We start from the raw sequence: 20,248 nt of genomic DNA on the forward strand, positions 1-20,248 counted from the left end.
TTATTGGGGGTCAAATTTTGACATGGTCCAGTCACACTGTCACAGTCACCTTACACTTTTTAGGCCAAAAATTTTGCTTTTCCCCTCTTCCCCCCAATTGGTTACTTCCCCATTGATCCTGCCCCTATATATATATATATATATATATATATATATATATATATATATATATATATATATATATATATATATATATATATATATATATATATATAAAATATTAATCTGTAGTTTTACATGTATATCTTTATATCTATAAATTAAAAAGTGATTGTTGATGTAATATTCTAATTTTACTTGTTAATTTTTTTTTAAAGGCAAACACACACACCAATACACCATACACGAATTTAAACACGAATATATACATGCCCACCCCGGGACTTGAACCCCCAACTTATAGGTTGAAGGGGTCACCTCAATACCGGTGGGTCAATGGCCCTTTGGTTAATTTTACTTGTTACTTAGATTAAGATGATATTAAAAGGTTAAAAATAATGATACTCCGTATCACATTAGTCTGCATCTTAGGATCTGTAGTCTGTAAGCAATTACCAATAGATTTAGATCATATTGCAGGTGAGGGTTTACCGCTAATTTTACTTGTTTCATCTCTTCATCACCTTTTGTTTTTCCGAGTTCAAATTAGAAGAAATTCCGTATATAGTACAGTAATAGAGAGGATAAAATCGGTTGGAATTTGTAATTTGTAAGGACAAGGCTGTGGTGTTGATTTTATTTGTTTTTGAATTAGGGGGTTCACAATTTTGGGGAAGAACAAGACTTTAGATTCAGATGAAGATGAAGATGGCTAAAATGACGCATTTACTCTCAAATGTAAGGCTAGAATTAACGCAGCGTCACATTCAAATGCGTCAGACGAGGTGGCAAAAACTGACGCCCCTGACGCCTCCAACGCGTCGTCAGAATCTGACGCTTGGGGGCGTCAGTCTACTATTTGACGTCAGGTCAGAGCATCGTCAGGGACGCGTGTCACGAGCACACTGGATGGAGAATTCAACGGATATATATCCGTTTAATTTTTTTTAATTCCGAAAATAATTAATTAAAACCTATTTAATCCTTCTTCCATCTTCATCTTCTTCCTTATTCTTCTTCTTCTTCAAGTTTTTCAATTTTTTTTTTCAATCTTCTTCATAAACAATATGTCACATCCAAATCAAAAACCAAATACTCCACCCGATTGGTACGGTAGTTACACGGAGGAGGTTCATCAAACCCGAACAACTATATTCAAGTTCCATTGATCGCGCCTCAATTCCGAGTCTTGACACCCGAACAACAACATCAACTATTCTTGGAACAACAAAGGCGATTTGAAGAAGCTCAACAATTTCGCAATTTTCAATCACCGATGACTCCGATTTATCAAGAAACGGTGCCGGAAACTTCGATTGAAACGGTTCCGGAAACACAAGATCGTTTCAAAAGAAAGCACAAAAAACGAACGTCGAGTTAGGTATAATTTTTTTTCCAGTTATGTTTTTTTCGTATGTTTTTCTGTTTTTTTTTATTTTTTTCGTAAATTTTTTACTGTTTTTTTCTGTTTTATATTTCTGCTTTTTTTTTTTTTGTAATTGTATGTGAATTATATATATATATATATATATATATATATATATATATATATATATATATATATATATATATATATATATATATATATATATATATATATATAGTGGTAGGATCAAGAGGGAAGTAACCAATCGGGGGAAAGCGGAGAAGCAAAATTTTTTTTTTTTTCGTTTTTTGAAAAAACTTTGTTCACGAACATTATAGATGAGATGAAAATATGAACATTTAGTAGAGACACTTTGTGATAAATGTTTTTATTTTGGCGGGAAAACGCTCGAAGAAGTAATATATAACAATTATCGTGTTTTTCGAGTCTATGTTGAGGTTTTAGATATTAGGGTTTAGATATTAGGGTTTAGAAATTTAGGGTTTAGATTTAGGATTTAGATTGAGTTTTTAACACGAACGGTTTAGAGTTTAGGGTTACCCTAAACCCTAAACCCTAAACTCTAAATCGGGCTAAATTTTACTTCACAAAACATGAAGAAAAAAAACGTTCATATTCTTCACGAACAATATTATCTTGAATGTTATTTTTGTCCATCGTTTTCCCGCCTAAATAATAACATTCATCACGAAGTGTCTCTTCTAAATGTTCATATTTTCGTGTGATTTTGATGCCGGAAAAAAAAATTCAAAAAAACGAAAAAAAAAAATCCCCCCGCTTCCCCCCGATTGGTTACTTCCCCATTGATCCTGCCCATATATATATATATATATATATATATATATATATATATATATATATATATATATATATATATATATATATATATATATATATATATATATATATATATATATATATATATATTGGTTAATATGTGTTAATTTTTTTCGGTTTTTTTTAACTGTTTTTTTTCGGTTTTTTTTTTGTTGCTAAATGTATATATATATTTTTCTTCTGTTTTTTCATGTATATGTATATGTATTTGTTGTATTTTTGTTAATTGTATGTTTATATTTGTAGGCGAGGATCAAGTTCGTTACACACCGCCAACCAAGAAGGTCACGGCGTGGTCACAGGAGGAAGAAGCATGGTTAGCTCAGTGTTGGGTTGATTCGTTCGAGGATAATCGAAAGGGAAATAATCAAAAGTATGGTTCTTTGTGGGGTACGATTCACACCAAGTTCAACAACAATAACAACGGGTGGGTACGAGGTGACGACCAGTTGTCATCAAAATGGCGAAACATCAACAAGGCTTGTAGTGAGTTTGCCGCGGCGTTCAACGAGGCGGAACGCAATTGGAAAAGTGGATCAAATGATGTCGATGTCTTGACACTAGCCCACCAAATCTACGTGCTAAATACAAAAGGGAAAAAGTTTAACAACCTAGCCGCTTGGTATGTGTTGAAAAATAAATCAAAGTGGCATGTTCTGGGCACGGGTGGTCGAGTTGATCTTGGTGCGGATGAGGAGAGTTTTGAACCTTCGTTGTCTCAAAACGATCTTTTTGATGATGATTTTGTTCGTAGGCCAATGGGACGTGACAAGGCTAAAAAGAAGGCCAAAAAATCTCATGACTCCGATTCTAGTCAATCGCCTCGTTCGTCAAAAGCGGAGGATGCTTTGAACGCTATTTCGAAGCATAAAAAGGCACAAACTAAAAGTATTAAACTTTTACATCAACAAGAGCTCCTCCGAACCGCTTTAACGGGTGCGAGTGTTTTATCGGTGAAAACCGAAGATATCACCGACCCGGAACAACGAGACTTCCTCACAAGGCTTAAGCGAATGTACCTAGATAATTTTAAGCATTTGCTCGACAACCCACCGCAACCACAAAATCAAGACTCCGACGAAGACTAGTTTTATTTAAGTATTTGTCTTTCTATTTTTATGTTTTTTTTTAAGTTTTTTTCGGTGTTTTTTTTATTTTTTAAAAACGTTTTTTTTATGAATAAAATAAATTAGTTTTACTAATTTTATGTTTAAATTTAATATGGTAAAATGAATAAAATAAATAAAATGAATAAAATAAATAAATTAGTGGACCCTACTAACATTTGACACACTACACTTGACATTTTGGGTTATTGGGGGTCAAATTTTGACATGGTCCAGTCACACTGTCACAGTCACCTTACACTTTTTAGGCCAAAAAGTGCACTTTTGTCTGTGATGTTACAGGCAGGGTTAGAAAACAGCCTAAGGCACATGTCAAGAGTTAACGGAATTTAGACGGGGGAATGCGGATTGCAAATTTTTGATATATAAAGGATTCTAAAGCCAAATTAAAAATCAATGGACGCTGTTAGCAAAATGGGATATAATATAGGACTAACAGAGCAAAAAAGTCTTGTTATAAGTTATTGTATTTGGGCTTCGTTTGTGTTTAAAATCGGACATTGAGATGTATGCCATGTGAACGATACAATGATTTGAACTAGATCCGGAACGGCCTGTGCGTTGCGGCGGGGCCTTTCGGGTTGCATATTCATAGTTAAGGTAGCGTTCTGCATATACAAAAGTGAAAACGGCTCATGAGTTATGCTCCGTTTTAGATGTCAGTGTGTTTAGCATTTTTTTAAAATGTGTCCGTTTCTCGTATAGTTAGTTGTGTTGTGTTCGTAAAATTATTCCAAGTTTAACGGTGGTGCCGGAAATATTTAACGCTCGGCGAGCGGGAAGATACGACCCGGTAAAAATTTTGGTGAAGTTTGGTTAAAGTTTTTTTAATAGAATAATGATTTAACAGTTTCTACTCCTAAAAAAATTGTAGCCTGAACGATAGTTGAGGGGCATGTTTGTAAATTTAGTGTGGGATAGCGTTTGCTTCCTCATGAAACGACCAAAGTCCAAGAGCCTAATATAATGATTGAATGTAAAAATGTCGTTTTTGTATAATCAAGCGACCAAAATCTGATATGCTAATAGTATGTATGTATGTATATGTGTATATATATATATATATATATATATATATATATATATATATATATATATATATATATATATATATATATATATATATATATATATATATATATATAAAATTTCTAGTAGTATGTCAATATAAAGGGAAATTGTTCAAAATACAATTTTTTTTAAGGCTTCAAACAAAATACACTTTTTAAAAAAAAATTGTCTTTTTACACCATTCAGTAGACGAAATTTCTGTCTACCACCTTTATCTGTCGCCTACTACCATTTTTACAAAGTAGTAAACAGTAACAACAAGGTAGTAGACAGTGAGAACAAAGCAGTAGACAGCCAATTACAAGGTAGCTGACCGTCTACTGCCTTGTTGTTATTGTCTACTACCTTGTTGTAGGTGTCGACACCAATAATACATATCAGTCGACACCTACAACAAGGTAGTAGACAGTAACAACAAGGAAGTAGACGGTCAGCTACCTTGTAATTGGCTGTCTACTACCTTGTTGTTACTGTCTACTACTTTGTAAAAATGGTAGTAGACGACAGATAAAGGTGGTAGACAGAAATTCCGTCTACCGAATGGTGTAAAAAGGCAATTTTTTTTTAAAAAGTGTATTTTGTTTGAAGCCTTAAAAAAATGTATTTTAATCAATTTCCCCAAATATAAATGTGATGGTAATTTGGTAATTTTGCTATTACGAAGAATTTTACTTCTATACTAGAACTATTTTGTTATTATGTGAAATTTTACCGGGTGATCCCTTTATTAAAAAAAAAAAAAAAAAAAAAGTATATTTTTTTTTCTAGCATTCTACTTACTGAATGGGCCAATTTGGATAAACCAAATATGGAATTTCAACTTTTATACTCGACCTTTTGGGCCTTTCTTTTGACCCACTTTCAAAAAATTAGGTGGGTGGTATAATAATAATAATAATAATAATAATAATAATAATAATAATAATAATAATAATAATAATAATAATACGGTAATAATAATAGGAATAAAAATAAAAATAACAATTATAATAATAATAATAATAATAATAATAATAATAATAATAATAACTGTGGTGGTGGTAATAATAATAATAATAATAATAATAATAATAATAATAATAATAATAATAATAATAATAATAATAATAATAATAATAAAAATAATAATAATTGTAGTAGTAGTAATAATTACAGTAGTACTGGTGGCGGCGGTAGTAGTACGTGGTGGTGGTGGTCGTAGTAGTAGTAGTGGTGATGGATGGTGACAGTAGTAGTGGTGGTAGTGGCAGTAATAGTGGGGGGTAGAGGTATTTGTGGTGCTAGTAGTGGTAGTGGTGGTGGGTGGTGTGATAGTAGTATCACCGGGCAGTAGTAGTAATAATAATAATAACAACAACAATTACAACAATAATTTTATATTACATCTATTAAAATTTTGTATTAAAAGTTTATACTGGACAATGTATAGTATTAGAAGATTTATATAAAATAATAGTGATATATATATATATATATATAATTTGTTAATCGCATTCATATTTACTTTTATACAAGTTACTCGTACTAATTATTAATACTGCATTCTATCAGGTAGGCTGATAAAACGAAACCTTAGCCCTTTATCTGTATGATCATTTTACTTTTTACGCTAATGTGTTACAGTACTATACCAATGTAACTATGTAAGTATATAACTAAGTATTGAAATCATTTTATTATCCGAGACACCCATCTAGTTTTTGAAATGAGGTTCATTCATATGGGTGATAACATTAATGAGCATTAATAGTATTTAATTATCCTTACTCACCTTAATTTATTTGAACATGTTCATGTCCTTTTTTAATCAATTATTCTCTGCGTTGGATCGTTTAATTTAATTTGATGCTCCCAACGGTCTTGTCTCATAATTATACAACTAATTCAAATTTTCAAATATATTTAGTTATTATTGTTTATTTTTATTTTTATTTTATTATCTATATTCATTGAACTTCAAACCACTATATATACATGCTAAACACCATTTTCAAGTTTTCTGATATAGCATACAAAAAAATGGGCAATTGTTCTTACAAAGGATTCGATACACGCCTTGACCCGATTCGGGTCATGAAACCCACGGGTCAAATATTAGCATTTAACGCCCCAAAATCCGTCTCAGAGATCGTTAAAAACCACCCGGGACATGGGATTTTCAGAAAAGATCAACTGTTGTTGCCATTAAACAACGACGTGTTACTAACCGGTGATCAAATATACTATCTGTTTCCTCTGGCTTCAGATGATCGAGCCCAAAAGACGTTGGGTCATTTAGAACCTGTTGGATTTGAAACCGAGCCTGTAAGAATGTCGACCAGTGCAGTAGCGTTGCAGCTTGTAGCGAAGAATTTATCAGACGGGTCGGGTTTTGAAGTGTTACCGGCGCCCAGAAAAGGTGTATGGAAAGTGAAACTGGTGATCGATACGAAACAGTTGGGAGATATATTGTCGGAGGAAGGGAACACTGAAGCGTTGATTGAGCAGATGCGTGTGGCGGCAGCTAGCTCGTTGAAGACGGTCCCACGTCGGAGCACGAGTTATTGGGGGGTTAAAGTGAAGCCGATTTTTTGTAATGTGATGAATAGAATGGTGACTGATGATAGTTCATCACCAAAATCAGTCACTTCATGGTTGCTGCAGCAGCAGCTTAAATAAGTTCTGTAGCAATATTGGATGGAACTCCTTATTCCAGTTTTTATGTAATTTGATGTTTTGTATTGAGTAATGAAGATCTAAAATTAACATTTTCATTTTTATTTTATTTATAGAGACTTGTTCATCTATAAAACATTAGAAGTAATTATTTTTTGTCATAACCTTCAAGAAACCGTTTGAATACACATTATCTGCAAAATTTGGATGGAACCCTTAAATGTTGTGATTAATTCCATGGGAGATGCTTTATGCTGATGTAAAGAAGTTTCCGTTGGTGTTAAGCTTTTGTTAAAATGTAAGGTTGGGGGTTCAAGCCTCGTCAAGGGCATATTCGTGAATAAATTTGTATTCGGTGTGTGTTGCCGTTCTGAAAAAAATTTGGATCATAGAAACAGAGCATTCAACCTAAAGCTCAATTCAACAAAAAAGATTTGAATTTACTCGCATTTAATCGATCGATCAATATTGACCAGATAGTATCTTAATTTTGAAGGCTAAATTGAGATAAAAACATACATTATGAGTAAGAAAAAGGAAGAATCTAGTATAGTTTCAAAATAAATTACATCATTACTGACCACCAGTGGCAACCAAACCAGGTCAAGGCCTGTAACAAGTACCTGTCTAACTTCAATAATCTATATTGGATTAAGATCTTGATTCTTGGTTTAGTAGAAGCCTAAATGTGTACACATTTGCACACAATTGGAAGGTACAAAATGATCATCATAATAAATCTAGATTGACCTCCATAGATAGAGAGATTAATATACCAAGATCAAAATATCCAGAAGTAAACCCAATATATATTCAAGAGTTACTGCAATCCTACTATAAAAAGATCTGTACCATTTTCCGCCTTCCTTAAAAAGTAATCATCTAAATTCTAAATTCAATATGAATGAAGCCTATAAGTTTTCATATGTTACCCCGGTAAAGCTGGTTGATTAGCCACTTGACCTTCGGCACGCATCACGGAGCTATGATGATGAACCATGAACCACTGACCACTGTGAAACTCATACACATTTGTCATGTTCAGAATAGGGTGATCCTCCAGCACAGAAATTGCTTTCATCGTCAACCACGCTACACCCGGCAGTACACGCGACCTAACATCACGCACCTGAAAATTAAATACTGGCTCCCACTCTAACGCCTGCTCCCAACTCCTTATAACCCCAATATACCTGCATTGTGCATTCCAAACCGTATTTAACACATATATATATATATATATATATATATATATATATATATATATATATGTTACACATAAATATTTAAAACATAAATATTAAATATTTCAAACGTGTATATAGAGCACGAAATCTGAGTGTATAAATATAAAAATTTTGACATAACTTTGGTCAACCTTGACTTTGACCGACTCAGACCAACTTTGACCTGGCTTTTTAGCGTTGACCGACTAATTAGACGTTTTTGGGCGAAACGGGCCAGGCCAGTCACCAAACTGATTAGTATAGAGGAAGTGTAATTAATAAGTGAAGAAAACAATTTGATTGAAGGAGTAACGAGAAGCTTACCCTGTATGGACCTCCCCTGATGCATGAAAACATTTGACATAATCTGCAACAAGCCATAGCCGACGCGTATCTAGAAGAGATCTTTCTCTAATGATGTCAAAAAAACGTTGATTGATATTCAAAATTTCCCTAGTAATTGCATAATAGGCCTTCCACCCATTAGCAGGGGTAACATTATATTGTTCTGTTGTAAAATCCTGAATGTTCAAGGATACGGATTTAGAGGCAAACCAAAAAGGATATGTTCATGAGGCCAAACAAATACAGTATAAGAACAAAAACTGAATACTACGAGTTTTGCGAGTCATGATTGTTTTAGATGCGAGGGTAAAACTAACATTTTATTAACTAAAGATTGAATAACTGCACATTTAATAGGTGTTTTTTTTGGTAGACAACAAAAAACAGATATAAATAGCAACATACAAGCATTCAACAAATACATCTTGAAGTTCAGATATAAGCATATACCACCATAATCTATAGATTGCCCATATTCTAAGAACATATTAATGTAGGTTATACTGTTACTAGACTCTGAAAATTTATTTCAAACCATATACCGCATTAGTTATAAGCTAACTATAAGAAAATGCTTAATTCTGAAATAGGAATAAGTCAAAAAACTTAATAGGTATACTTAAGTTATGATGTTTGAAAAAATAAAAAATCTTATCATGATAGTACTAAACACTGCAACATAGAAAACTGCAGATTCGTAATCATCATGCTAGTGAAAATACACTCCATTTTTAGATAATAAAATGTCAGTTTGATAAAAGACAGACCGGTGCGGTAAAAAACCATTTCTTTCCCACATAAGTGCGTGTATCACATCAACTGAAAAACATATTGAGCCTCAACATTTCTCAATCTACATCATTTTGAATATCTTAGGGTGCATTTGATAAAACTGAATGATTTAGCACTGAATGGTTCAGAGTTCCGAATGGTTCAGAAGCTCTGAATCGATATGACTCTGAATGAAAATTCACTGTTTGATAACAATCCTGAATCAATACTCTGAATAAGTTAAAATTACCATTTTAACCTTAAGTATAATTTATGGCTCTATCTTATTTTAAAAGAAATCATTACAAGCATATAAAGAGGATAAATAGATGTATGGTAGAAGATGAGAAAATAAAAGTTATGATTTTGAAGATTTTAATTTTTTAGGATGGAGAAAAAATTACCTGGTGAGAAAAATTTACTCCGTGAAAGATTTGAGAAGCAGAGATTTGTCGATGTGAAAGAGATGAGATGGGGAAAACAATGAGAATAAAAGGGTATTTAGGGGAGAAGTGTACCACTGAATGGTTTAGAGACATTCTTGAAGGTGAATCGTTTAGAGCTTGTTCAGCACCTACTCTTCATTCAGAGTCACACATCAAACACACTGAACGATTCAGTGCTCAGCACTGAATGGACTCATTCAGAAGCAAACAAACACACCCTACGTTTTCAAATCACAATCAAGCGACTTCCTTTAATTTATAAGGATATAGTTTCTGTGCCTCAAACCAAGAATAACAACTAATATAAACTACAGCCAACTATAAAGCAGATATCATATTTACATATAGCCAATAACGCAAACCTTTAAAAGAACAACAACCTTATGATACAGAGCCTTCCAAGCATTATCATCATTAGCAGCCCTCCTCATTGAAGAATTAGTCACTGACAGCCTACAAATACTAGCGTAATCCAAATAACTCAAAGCATGCGTTGTAATCTCCGGCATCAATTGTTCCATCATCGACGCACCAATCACCTGCTGCCGTTCCCAATCCATCTCCGTTTCAACCACCACCGCCTGTCCTCCGCCACCACCAGCAGCACCACCATTTATCATCCTCGCCGTCGCCGTAACCGCCATAGATTCACAGCCTCCAACTGATCCTTTACAATTAGAACACGCACAATTACAAACCCTAGGTTTATCGGATTTAAAAATTTAAACAATTGGAGAGGTAATAGTGAGAAGAAACAACAAATTAGAGTCACAATTAGGGTTAATAGAATAATATATATTATATTATTTTTATATAATATATAACTCATTGTTAAGGTACCTTTAATGAAAACCCTAACGTTACGGTAGCATGAGAGATCGGCGACAACAATGAGGGTTCTCAGATAGAAAGTGCCGGTTGAGGACGACCTGTAACTGACGACGGAAATGTATATGTGAATATGTGATGTTGGTAACTATATTTTGACGCCGTAACGGCTTCCGTTAAAGAGTTTACATAGCCTTGAAGGGTGATTTAGTCTTTTTAAGATTTGAGAAATAATTCATCCACTAATTTTTTAATTAAAATTTTCACTCAATTAAAAATTAACCAACAATGTAAAGAAGGAGAATAAAGAGAGAATATGAACCTTGAATTCTAATTGGTTTATGTTATTGACTATCACATTGTGTGTAAATTTTTTATGTGAAAATTAAGTTAAGTGAGCACATCATTTCGCATGTAAAGGTTCACATGCAACTAGCGAGCGGACTACTTGCAAATAGACTATATAAATACGAACAATAAAACATACACCGGGATATCTTATATGCTTAATTATCTCGAGAAAATTGAGAGGTTTGGTCCTAAGTTCTTCTTAAAGGTATCATGTTCAAATCTCAGTAGAAACATATATCTTGAGGCCCAATAGACCATGTACATCTCAATAGAAAATATTCTCCTTTCCCGAATAGTTTGAACAGAAAAATATTATCCGTTTACTCGTTTATTTGTACGTGCCAGCATATTTTGGCACACTATGTCTATTCTCAAAATTACAAGGATGTAAAGTGAAAATTAATACAGCTTTGAATTTATATATTGCTCTTTAGCAACCTCATCATTTCATGTTAAAGTTACCTTTTTTCTTTTCTTTTTTTGTACGTGCTAGCAAATTTTGGCACACTATGCCTATTCTCAAAATTACAAGGATGTAAAGTGGAAATTAGTACAGCTTTGAATTAATTGCTCTTTAGCAACCTCATCATTCCATGTTAAAGTTACATTTTTTTTTGTACGTGCTAGCAAATTTTGGCACACTATGTCTATTCTCAAAATTACAAGGATGTAAAGTGGAAATTAATACAGCTTTGAATTTATTGCTCTTTAGCAACCTCATCATTCCATGTTAAAGTTAACTTTTTTTTTTGTTTTGTTCGTGTTAAAGTTACCTTTAGTTGTTTGGCTCGAAAATCTCCTCTTAATGTTGACAAGGGGAATGACTGTTCCAAAATCGATTTCGCTGGTGTCTAATGATTTGTTTGTTGTTCGTGTTCGCATTCTCACTCCTAATGCTTTTGAATCGAGTCCGGCGAATGATAATCGGGTTAAGGTTTCTTCTATTGAATGTATTATCCCGGTTATCGACTCGGTTGACGAGCTCATGGATGATTTGGATCATCTAAATTGAATCCCGAGTCGATGTCGAAGGTTGATACCAAAGATGTTGTTGTTAAGGATAAAGGAGCTTTTATTGGGTCGAGGTAGGTTTGGCTCATGGGCCTGTGTTATAGGGCTTCTTAATTGCTGGGCCGCGCCTTTGTGAAGTTGATGGATCAAAGGATGAATTGGTCAAGGATCCCCGTGTTTTGCAATCCGTTGCGCCTAAATTTGACAAATCCGTTGGTAAAAAAAACCCTTAATTTTCGATTCCTATATGGATTTTAACGAAGTTATGGACAAGATGGAAGTCGTTCAAAGGGGAATCGTTATTAGTTCTAGAGACCCGCCTTCCGAATCGACACAAATTAAAAGTCGAGAAAGGAAAGAAAAAAGAAACTGTCGAGAAAGGAAAGAAAAAAGAAACTGTCTCATGATGATGAGGAGATGGAAGTGTTTAGCAAATATATCAAAGACACTTGAGCGTTTTTATTTCATGTGATGATGGATGTCCTTTTGGGTATTTTGATGATTCTTAATTTTCCGATATTCGGTTAGATTGGTTATCTTCTTTTTCTCTGCGTAATCGTGTTCTTTAGCGCTTCGTAAGCCTTTTGGATTTATAGTTGGTTTAGTGAGCTTTGCTTGGGTTTAGTTTTAATTAGTTATGCTTGGGTTTCTTTTGGTTTGTAAGTTTTTAAGAGGTCTCATTCTTTTGCTGAACCTTCTTTTGTTATATAAAAGTTTATCCATTTTTTTCGCTAAAAAGAAAAAAATCATTCCATTGTTATAATTCAATAGGCTTATAACTACCTTTAGTGGCCTATGCCTAGCAATAAGACTTCTTACTAATATATATTGACAAGGAGTAAAGAAGAGAAGTAAGAAATTATAACACCCCATATTTTTTTTTTTTATACAGCGGAAGACCAATTTAACTAGTATATAAGTTAAAAATGTATATATACATATATAATCCACTTAATGAAAAACATGTTAATAAATAAACGACCGGGTGTTATATTAAAACGTAAATACAACTATAATAGAAAAGATACGACATCAGAGTTTCCGACTTTGTCAAACATATCTTCCAACATCCCATCTTCACCCTGATAACTAGCATACAACAAATCCATAACCTGCAGGGAAGATGTGGGGGATTAGCACGAAGCTAAGTGAGTGCAACTAACTATAGGCAATAGTATACAGGAACCGTCATACTACTCATGTCACATAGGCTAACACACAAACATCACCCAAGTGCCGTCTACAGAGACTCTGGCGGCTCGGCCAAACCATTAACCACCAGCTGATCGGACTGGGGCTTACCAGAAGTTCCTCCACCACCGTATGTATATACATAATCCACACGCGACGGACGCGTCATTCACATATATATACACCACGGCTGTCTAGGCCACCACATGAGGAACCCAACCCGCAGGTTGATTTCTCCTACCGAGGCCACCACACAATAGGGACGCACTGGGCTCCAGCAGACAAGCATCAACCAACATGCAGTCATCACAATGTACTAACTATCCACACCAATAAGTATATCTAACAAGCATGGCAGTCATGATATAACATGCTACTATATACTATATTCTCCAGTTAGTCCCACTCACCGATACCGGCATCACTCGGTAGTCTAATATCACCGAGTCTTTTCCTCGTCTGTATCACCTGAAAACAATACTCACAAGTTAGCAAATCATATTCCAAATGCTAACAATATTATAATCACAATATATATACATATATACATACACACATATTCCATCAATATACAAACTGGCAGCATAACGGCTAACAATCAACACTTAGGTAAAATATTCTGCCCTGGACACACAGTCGGTCGACTGTCTCCTCAATCGGTCGACTGACGTAGACAGTCGGTCGACTGTTGACACAACCGGTCGACTAACTTTCTCAATCGGTCGACTTATTTAGTATTTACACAATCGGCCGAAAGTCAAACTCAGTCGGTCGGTTCACTCGCCAGTCGGTCGGTTCAACCCTCAGTCGGTCGACTGTCGACCGACAGTCGGCCGACTGTATTCATCTTCCTCAGAAACTGAACAAAGGCTACGGACTTCACGATGAAATCCTCAAATCTCGATCTAGAGCTCGTTTTAAACGCCAAAAATCGACCACAACTTGTTCACTACTTGTTATAGACTCAAAACCCACAACAATTTGACCATAACAACACTTAAATCACTAGTTTTGACACAAATTCAAGCTTTTTACAAAACCCACACAAAACTATGAATTTAACATCGAATTGAACACAAAAATACATGTTACTTACTTTGTTAGAATCAGTAGACAACAAAGAACACGATTCTAAGATCAATTTGAGCTCAAGAACAAGGATTAAGGATTAGGGTTTGGTAGGTGAAGGAGATGAAGTACGGAGTGTGATTTGGGAAGAATCTGGAAAATGCAAGAAATGGCAACACTAGGAATCATATTTGGGTTAAATTCCCACACTGAGCAACACACGGGTATTTATCAGTTATCTGATATCTTTCGTACTTAATTTGACTGTCCTAACGGAGTCCAAATTAAATAAACAAACTTGTTCTGTGACCCTTGTCACATACTGGTCCTATCCACATCATTAAATAATACAAAATATAAAATTAGAATAAAAGCATATAATAACACCACACAACCTGAGGGCAAAATAGTAATCTAACAGCTAGGCCCGCTTCAAGGGTGTTACAAATCTACCCCCCTTAAAGAGATTTCGTCCTCGGAATCTGCTAAGTCATAGCCAACACGGGTCACATGGAACAAATACCAACACAATTGGTCACACCGGTAGCTACACCAAAACACATCCTAAGATAACAAGCATTACCAAGGTTCATTAGTTTTCTCATCTGCCAACCTATAAGCGAAAATCATTAATTTAAATACTCACCGTCACTAAGTCAGTGCTAACCCTTTCTGTTACGACCAACTCCAATCATGCAACACACATTCAGATAATTTATCCTGCAATTGTCTATAGCATCACAATTATCGCTCGAAGGGGTAACCAAGTACCAACAATCAACTGTTTAACAAGGCCGCGCACGTCATCTTTTATCCTAGCACTATGCTAAGAGGATAACGATTAAATAATTCAACACTAGATGCAATCAACATTCATTCAAATACAAGACAACCCAAACGTATAATATAGACCCGTCATCACCTTAATTGACTTCCACAAAAAGTTTCACGTCAAACTGTCACTACACCCCACTTTCTGAAGATACCAACGGTTATATACTGTCAATTTCATTAAATCGGACTGATCCATCAAATTTCGAGATTACCCATAAAGTTAACCCATTAAATCTTATATTCAGTTTATTCTAAGTCATCAGTCTGTTGTCATCGTGTCACATGAAAACGCAACTCAGTTAAGCCCACAATTCTACATCACTAAATCAACAAAGGTCATGGGTATTACAAATCACCAAAACGGGCCACAACGTAACCTAAGCCAAATCATGTCCTACGGTCATATGCCTTACAAAGCTCCGTCCATTCTCGTAGGTCAAAAGCTAACTTATCGGTCTAAGGCCAAACACATCATCTGCTAGTCTACTATCCAAGTGTCGAGACCCGCTATATGCCGATCTGCAAACTTACTTACTTACATTACACGATATCCGAATCGTTCCTCACATTCTGGTCTAGAAAACAGTCTTTACCACGAGCTAAAGAAGTTCAATGCTGAAAACCTACCGCTATCTAATAACTGAAAAAGTCTAATTTCGTCTGAATTCCAAACTTGATCTATCAATAATCTTACGAAATACCACAAAAATTCCATCTCATGTCTAGGTTTTACACACTAACTCTCGAGTCACTACTAATGACCCACAACATTATATCTGTCAATCATGATTTGAGGTTATTCTCGAGTCACTTTCATCGAATTTCCTAAATCAACTCACTCTAAAACACTGAATAATGACTATCACTTACCTTAGAATACACAAACTTAGCTAATTTCATCACTACAACATAGCCAAATCAACTCGGATTACACTGATTTACCCAAATTCCGTAATTTAATACTTGTTTCAATCCTGATATTTAAGAATTTCGTTGAAATTCTCTTATCTGGTTCAATGTTCCCCAATTATTCAACGACTAAATCGTTAATCTGATCAACTCAATCATAGTTGAAATGATTACCAACCCAATTTCAAATCAATTCAATCATTACATCACAAATCTTGAGTAAAGAATAATCGTCCACACATTCTTAATGTAATTATCCAACTATTAATTTCCTCAAGTAACATCAATACACATGCCCAACACTGCTACAGTTACATCAGAAAAATCGTCACTTGGTTAAAGTGCTACCAGAGCCCGCAATTAAATACCTAGTTCAAATTTGATATTTAAGGGTTTCGTCATAAATCACTTATCTAAGTTGATACTTACCCAAAATTCATTACTTAAAACCTAATTTTATTCATATCATCATCATTAGAAGAAACACTTAAAAATGCAATATTAAATCAACATTAATCATTCGAATCATGGATTTCAAGTCAACGATATCCACCCCATAAGCAATAAACATCCATCTAACAATTGAGTCCGTCAAATGATATCAATACACGCGTTTGACACCACTGAAACTATCTCTGCATCGACTTTATTTTGCTTTGAACTTCATCAGAACTCAAAACTAAGACTTATTCGATCATCAATAGCCTAGGTTCAAATATTGTTCAACTAACATTACTATGTTGAAAAAGTCTACTCTCGGTCAACAGTTCATCGAAAATCACAATCATCGTCAAACAACACCCGATCTAACACTCGTTACATCTTTTCCGACTCTCGAAACTACTGTATGATTCACTACAATGTATTTTCGTTGGCCAGACGTAATACATCATTCTAAATCACACTTTCATTTCGAGTATTTTGGAACAAGATCTTAATAGAATTCATCAATAAAACACGGTCTATTTTCTGAAATCACCGTTAGTTATAAATTTCTACTATATCCCAACTAATAGATTTTACAATCTAAGACTGTCAAAACAGCAATAAGTCTTGTAGGTAAACAAGTAACTCTGTTCCAGCTCGATCTTAATTCTACTAAGTCCTCTTTAGCAACCATAATTGAAAATCCGACCCAACATTCAATAAACTATACCTACTTACTTCGTCTTATTTGCAAATACTATTATTGTCCGTCCTCGACCTTGCATTCAAATCTTCAAAAGATAAGATATTCACATTAGTCACTATCGAACTATTAGATCAATGATTCTACCTTAACAGTAATAAGATCACTGTTCTAATCACGTCTTCTGACCTAGTCAAGATTCATCACAATTCAGCTTGAACTGAATTCCTATTTCGATTAAAGTCTTCTCCACTTCCAAGAAAGTCACTAAACGAACGTCTCTTATACTGACATCTAATGAGTCACATCAATTCACAAAAGTCAACAACTTCTCAGTACAACTCTACGAGTCCTACATAGCTAGTCAAATCCTGCAACGGTACAGCCAGGCTAGTAATAATCCTCACATAACAACAAAACATAGTTTTCCTATCTTCAGTCAAGACTACATGGAAAGCTCTATTCAAACATACTTCTTAAAGGTCACCACCAACTCACATGTGTCTAAGGTAGGAAAAACGAATCCTCAAGGTCTTACTACGATCACAAACATATGAACCAAAAGTCTACATCATACATGACACGCAAACTACATACATACGACAGTAACAAACAGGGTTTGGGTCCTCTTAATAGGAGACAAGAAAACTACTACTCTATTCCAATCCTCACGGGCCACTACGTGTGTCCCATCGATCCATAAAAAAAGGAATTATATTTCAGCTAAGTCCCACACAACAAGTCCCGTCATACTACAATATCACAGGGCCCGTCATCTATTGATTCAGTCACGGTCAACAAGCATGAAAACTACACTTCACATAGTTACACAATAGGTTTCGGGACTTTCACTACTCATCAAGGGGTCACTACCCTAATCAGTATTTATGGGTTACTACGTGTGTCCCATCAGTCAACGGTCAGGAAATGACTTCATATTCGTCTTTTGTTAATACTACAAATCATTCACTTCAATTCTTCTAGTCTAGGCCAACAGTAATCTCACATATAGTACAACAGGCCATATAACAAACAATTCACAATAGCATGACACCATATCACAAAGGTCATGTAACGTCCTCCCAATAGGGTCTGGAAGAAACGTTACTAATATCAAATAAACCAACATATTATAATACGAGAACAATACTAAATGAGAAAATTTAACTTTATTGAGTACGCAGCGGAAAATGAAATGTCGTTACAATAATGGAAATAACGATAAAGTAATTGTTCATATGCAGAAGTAATAAATGCGATATCTCTTGATCCTAAGTCCAAGTAGCATCACATAAGTAGTAGATAAGAAAGCTTGAATCAAACAGCACCTGAGACAAAACATGCTAAAGTGTCAACCAAAAAGGTTGAGTGAAGTTCATAGGTTTAACAAAAGTAGTTATCGTTGTTTTTAGACCACAAGATTTAGTTGTAAAGTTGATCTCCCGCAGGATCAAAAAGTAGATCTCGCAGATCCAAAAGTTATGCCAGTGCGTGATATTTAGACTAAACGTTCAAGTTTGCCCCATGACAAGTTGTGTCTGTCCTTGTCGGTTTAAATTTCATTATCAAGTAATACAAAGACTGAGTCAAATGTATCGGGGACGTTACTCCCGATAGGCCTACCCCCAATAAATAAGCATGCCGCAGCACTTAAAAATATCACTGTAGGGACTTAGTCGGACGTAGCCGGGTATAGCATAGTTTTAGCAGTTGGTACTTGTGTCTAAATTGTAAATAGTAAAAGCAGCATGTGTCTCACCCCAAATAAGTTAAATAAGTTTGCTAGCAATAAAGAGTGGGGCTATGAATTCACCTTAGTAAGTAGAGAGAGTTATTCCTCGGAATAGAGAGTTGAACGAATGAGCAGGAAAGTCAACCTATTGACATTTAAGAGTAGTTAAGTGTTTTGCCCATGTTTAAGTTTAAGTATATGTTTAAGTATAGTTTGTTTTACTAAGTTTCTATTCCTAGTAAGTTACTATTTTTATAAAGTTTCTATTTTTAGAAAGTTTCTTATTTTACTAAGTTTCTATGACTAGAGAGTTTCTACTTTTATGAGTGTTTCCATTTTAGGATACTTGCCGTATTAGATAAGCTTCCAATCACCCCTTTCCCTTCGAATGGCTAATTTAGATCTAGGGGCTTGAGCCATAGGACCCTTTAAATCGGAAATCCAAACCCTCTGCCTAGAATCTCGTAGAAACCATTCGTCAAGAAAGTTCGAAGATCTATACATCTCTAATACATATCCCAAAATGTTTTTGTGCTACAATATAATTAGTAGGTTATAGGTGCTAGTAATAGTAATAGTGTATACATGTTAAGTACTAGTATAAGTAGTATTAGGGTTTCATTAATTAGGGTTAGTTAATTAAAGTAGTAATTAATAACTAGGGTTTAGTAATTAATGTCCTAGGGTTTCATAAATGTTTAGAGTTTAATTAATTAGGGTTTAAGAATTATAGTTTAGGTGTAATTAGGGTTTAAGGTTTTAATATGTATATGTATATATAATTCGTATATATATGTGTATATATATATATATATATATATATATATATATATATATATATATATATATATATAAATATTTTTTTTACATGTATATATGTATATATAAATCTAGGTGTGTTTATGTATATACTTATGAATAACAAGTTTATAATATGAATATGAATTATCAAAGATCAAAGTTTATGTAAATAGTTTAGGGTTTATGTTATACCTTTGAAGATTCAAGATAATTAACAAAGAAAAGATGAACACGATGAAGATGGAAGATCAAAGCCTTGAAAATCTTGAAGAACTCCTTGAAGATTCTTGAAGAACATGAAGAACAAGCTTGAAGATCCGAATACCACAAGAGAGGGAGAGGGAGAGGGAGAGATTGTTTTTGAGAGAGGATTTTGGTGTGATTTGTGAATGAGAAACTAGGTGTTTATATAGTGCAAGTATTAGAGTGT

At 34.3% G+C, this 20,248-nt stretch overlaps 2 protein-coding genes across 2 annotated transcripts; one reads left to right on the plus strand and one right to left on the minus strand.

Annotated features, from left to right (window-relative positions):
• Positions 1–6,540: 6,540 nt before the first annotated feature.
• LOC139860442 (uncharacterized) lies at positions 6,541–7,179 on the plus strand. The gene has a single exon (XM_071849201.1). The coding sequence runs from the start codon at positions 6,541–6,543 to the stop codon at positions 7,177–7,179; it is 639 nt and encodes a 212-aa protein (XP_071705302.1).
• Positions 7,180–7,678: 499 nt separating this feature from the next.
• Positions 7,679–10,888, minus strand: LOC139858485 (F-box protein SKIP8-like). The gene is made up of 4 exons (XM_071847332.1): positions 10,805–10,888; positions 10,345–10,631; positions 8,727–8,923; positions 7,679–8,369 (listed from the first exon to the last, which is right to left on the minus strand). Exons 2-4 carry the CDS (start codon positions 10,606–10,608, stop codon positions 8,105–8,107), a joined length of 726 nt encoding a protein of 241 aa, XP_071703433.1. The 5' UTR covers positions 10,609–10,631; positions 10,805–10,888; the 3' UTR covers positions 7,679–8,104.
• Positions 10,889–20,248: the final 9,360 nt, after the last annotated feature.

Source organism: Rutidosis leptorrhynchoides, chromosome 7, assembly GCF_046630445.1.
Source record: "Rutidosis leptorrhynchoides isolate AG116_Rl617_1_P2 chromosome 7, CSIRO_AGI_Rlap_v1, whole genome shotgun sequence".
Classification (NCBI taxonomy): Eukaryota; Viridiplantae; Streptophyta; class Magnoliopsida; order Asterales; family Asteraceae; genus Rutidosis; species Rutidosis leptorrhynchoides.